The sequence below is a fragment of the Spodoptera frugiperda genome, chromosome 28 (genome assembly GCF_023101765.2).
Source record: "Spodoptera frugiperda isolate SF20-4 chromosome 28, AGI-APGP_CSIRO_Sfru_2.0, whole genome shotgun sequence".
Taxonomy (NCBI): domain Eukaryota; kingdom Metazoa; phylum Arthropoda; class Insecta; order Lepidoptera; family Noctuidae; genus Spodoptera; species Spodoptera frugiperda.
This window is the reverse complement of record NC_064239.1, coordinates 5,281,334-5,285,355: the sequence shown is the minus strand read 5'-3', so window position 1 is coordinate 5,285,355 and position 4,022 is coordinate 5,281,334. Positions and strand designations below refer to the sequence as shown.

Sequence of the window (4,022 nt, the reverse complement as noted above, 5' to 3'; positions counted from 1 at the left end):
TACACGTTTTATAACACAGATATCTTACTTTTATTTGATTCCGACATTCGAATGTGTACAAACACAATACTTAATATTATGACTTTTATTTCCCAAAGGAGAATGCAGCGGTGGTGGTAGAATAATAAATACTTTACACCCGGGGACTAGGGAATCCAACCAGAAATATCTTGTTTGATAGTCATACTCTATCCTTGATCAGGGGCGTAGCAAGCGCCATATCAATTATACGGGGCCCTCGGGCTACTACAAAAGTCCAAATAATCAATTTTTTTTTCGCGTAAAGCTTTCAAAACGCGAAAAAATCAATTCCTTTTTTGACGTTCAAAAGTTGGCAGCAATTGAAGGAAAATTAACATCATCATAAGCTCATAAACATGGGCTCGCTGTTATAGGTGAGACCCCTTTTTGAGGCTTGAGAGACAGGGCGGAAAAAGTCATTGGATGATTTTCCCCTCCTCAAAAAAATTTTTATAAGCCCCACCAAGCCACGCTACGCTACCATGATGCATGTGTAGATACTACAGTCAAAGTTAAGATCATTCATTTAAATTACACCAGGAAGGCATTTTTAAAGTCAAAACAAAAAAGTTTAAGTGAAGCTACGAGTATTTTCCCATTACAAGGTGTACTGATAAAATAATGTCGATATGAAACAAACAAAGTAGTTTTCCGATATTTATTTGTCAATAAACACTTATGAGAGATCATCGTTGAAATTGTCACTGAAGGTTTATTGTGTCAAATGGGATCTTCACAGTAAACAAGGGTTTTGGGTGTTATTTTTCAGGATCACAATTGCCTTTCATATTTTGAAAGCCTTTTTGTATTGTAACTACTAACTAGTTAATTAAAACTCAAATTCGAAGATTATCTTTGATCTTTGAAAAGTTCAAGTAAAGTCAAAGTCAAAGTTAAATCATTTATTCCAATTAAACCATAAAATGACAACAAATAAAGAAATAATATTCTGTCAGTCTGTCCGTCAGTGAAGCTAGGTGCTTAAAAATATCATTTTTTTAATGCAATAAAATGAATATTACCGGAGGTGGTTCCCTCTGGTGGTGTTGCCGGTATCCACTGAGCTGATCTAAAACAAACGGTGATAGTAAGTATTACCGCCGCGCCGTTTGTTTTACTTGCGGAAGAAAACTCATTAAGACGAATCCTAGGATGAAACACCACAAAAACAATATAACAACAAGAGATAAAGCTCTGTGATGTTATTCGAAGTTTATGCTACCTAAGTACGTGACATGATTCCTAAAACTAATAGATACTGAGAAAATATTTTGACTGGTATTCTTATTAGAGCAATGAACTTAAGTCATAACAATTAGCGCCTGGCAAAATATTTACGGCAATTATCTTAGGATCGGATTGTAAACAATTGTTAAACACCAGTTTCTGCACTCAAATGCTTGTAAAAAAAATATTAAATAGAAACATAACATGGCTGATTATTGTTGGGAATTATCTGCATTCACTCAAATCTGTTCAGCCATTCTAGCGTGTTGGAATAACAAACAACCACACAATTCCTTACAAACTTCCATAAAAATATTATATTTGTGGGATTAGAGGAATGTAGGTTCTTAAGTAATGCAGAACGTTTTGCTATTAGAAATGATACAGGGACTTCATATATTGCTATTACAATTTTGTAAGGCGCACTATTTTTTAGAGCTTTAAAGTGTCTGATAAACGTTGTGGCCCATGGCAAGCGTCTGCTTTTTAAATCAGTTCAGAGTAATGCTATGCAAAACATATGTAAAAATCAATCATAAATAATGAAAGTTAAGTAAGAGTTACTTAACTCGATTTGTGGTTACCTTCCTCACCTGGTCTGCGCAGGTGTCACCGGGCAAGTTCCACAAACATTCAGGTAAAAAAGTACACAAGAAACTACTGAAAACCGATGGTTATAATATGCTTTTCAAACTCTTACTCTATCACACCGAGAGCCGAAATAACAATTTATGGATCACACAAAGACTTACTACGTGCGGGGATCGAATCCGGTACCTAGCGGACAACTAGCTAAACTAGCTGCCAGTAAACCAAAAATAGTCATTCATAAACAGTATTTTGTGCCTTTAACCTTTCGTCTGCGTGTATATGAGAGAACAATAGAATGCACATTGTGCCTCGCACTGATCAGTGCTTCAGCATACGACGGGTCAACTTACGTCGTAATCATAGAGAAATCAGAAAATTGAAATCACAGTTCAAATGATTAAACATTACACCTTTATTTCATTAATAATATAATATAATTTTGATCTTATCAATTTTATTGGTACTTCGTAATTACATATATAATATATAGGTATGTTTTTTATCACTTCTAGTCTAAAAATATCTCACAAAATCCTTTAAGAATTAATGAACAGATCAAGCATCACACATTCATTTATTATCTTTTTATATAGGTACGTCAAAATATAGTGTTTTATATTATAAAATGTGTCAAATAAATGAACATATTTATGAAGACATAATGATATCGTAGTTGTCGAGGTATATCGTTTCCTATATGGATGACATTGTTATAAAAATATATATTTTCCACCCTGATCCTCTTTAGTTATAAGTATTAAACGAAATATCTACTAATTTTAACAAATAAATCTACCAAACTGTGTTACGTACAAATTCAACTAGTGAACTAAATCAAAGATGGCGGCCTGTCAAAATGACAGTTGACATAAAGTAACACAATATGGCTGCAGGTACATAAACCTCAAAGTTCGCGCCTTGTTTTTAACAAAAACTTTAAGAAATTAGTGTCGACTGTATCTATAATTATAATATTAAATATTATTAACAATAATATAATCTACACCACAGTATTCATACTTGTACTTAAGTTTAACAATAACAAATTAATGTTTTAACAAAAATATTGTCTAGACAAAACAATATGTTGGTAAGGATTTTAACAAAACTAAAGCGTTTAACAAAATATATTTTCATGTCACTATAACAAAAGTATTATTAATAATAAGTACTTATTAAATAATAATCTAACATTCAATAAGTATTGAAACTATTTCGATTGAAGTACTTTATTGATTGTAATAAGTACTGAAATGAATAATTATTTTATTATTTGTCAACAATAAGTACTACCAACCGTAGATTTTAATGTATTAGAAAAAATATTGATGAAGTTTAACGTCGGTAGGTTTAGAATAAAAATCACCCTGTGCAGCAAGCATAGCGTAAAAGATAATTATGGCAATATCTAACTTATTACGAATGAGAGAAGAATTATTTTCCCCTGCTATGTGTAGCAAAAAGTTGTACTTTTTTGTGTGCCTCTATGAGAGTGACAGGTCGTAATTGAAATTAAAATTTTAAATTACTTTATTTGTGTTAAATAAACAGAATTTGAGGCTGTGGTCCTTTTTCACCTCAATTAGTATTTAACAAAGACAAACACAAATTGTACAAAAGACGAACTCGTATGTGTTAAATATGATTATATAATTTTAAATACATTATAAAAATTGTGGATTGTATATTTATCTTTTGGATTATTCGAATAGATAAACATTACTCGAATAAAGTATTTTTTTATATTTTGTACAAGATTCGGGATATATTTGGAAGTATTTCATTCGGCGTGACGTTTTTCTGCCGTTGGGTATGGCTCTTCGGACTCGCCAAAAGTTCCGTCTCCACAGCGCTTAGCTCTCTTTGATATCATATCGGTGGTAGCGGCTTTTACTGAAACAAAAAATATCACCATGTTTATACATAATTATAAACAAGTTGTTTTGAGGTCCATAATATAGTACAGGTTGACTAAACACAAATAACTGAGAATTTCCGAAATAATCCTATAATCATTTGTTCGACCCGTGAATGAAATTCGAAACTTGCTTTCCTTTTAACACTTTATATTGTAGGAAAGCATACTCGTATGTTAATAATAAAACTGAAAAATCTTACTTTTCAATCACCGACTTTTCCCCATTTATGATACTTATACATACTAAGTATGTTGTGCCTGATAA

General features: G+C 31.9%; 1 protein-coding gene across 5 annotated transcripts in view; it reads right to left on the bottom strand.

Moving 5' to 3' along the window:
• Positions 1-2,227: 2,227 nt before the first annotated feature.
• The window catches only part of LOC118264925 ((11Z)-hexadec-11-enoyl-CoA conjugase), a 49,784-nt gene continuing 47,989 nt past the window's right edge, over positions 2,228-4,022 (bottom strand). For all 5 annotated transcript variants that reach the window (XM_035577589.2, XM_035577590.2, XM_035577593.2 and 2 more), the window contains exon 7: positions 2,228-3,732. In XM_035577589.2, coding sequence (XP_035433482.2) covers positions 3,620-3,732 — 113 coding nt within the window. In that variant the 3' untranslated portion in view covers positions 2,228-3,619. The remainder of the gene's footprint in view (positions 3,733-4,022) is intronic.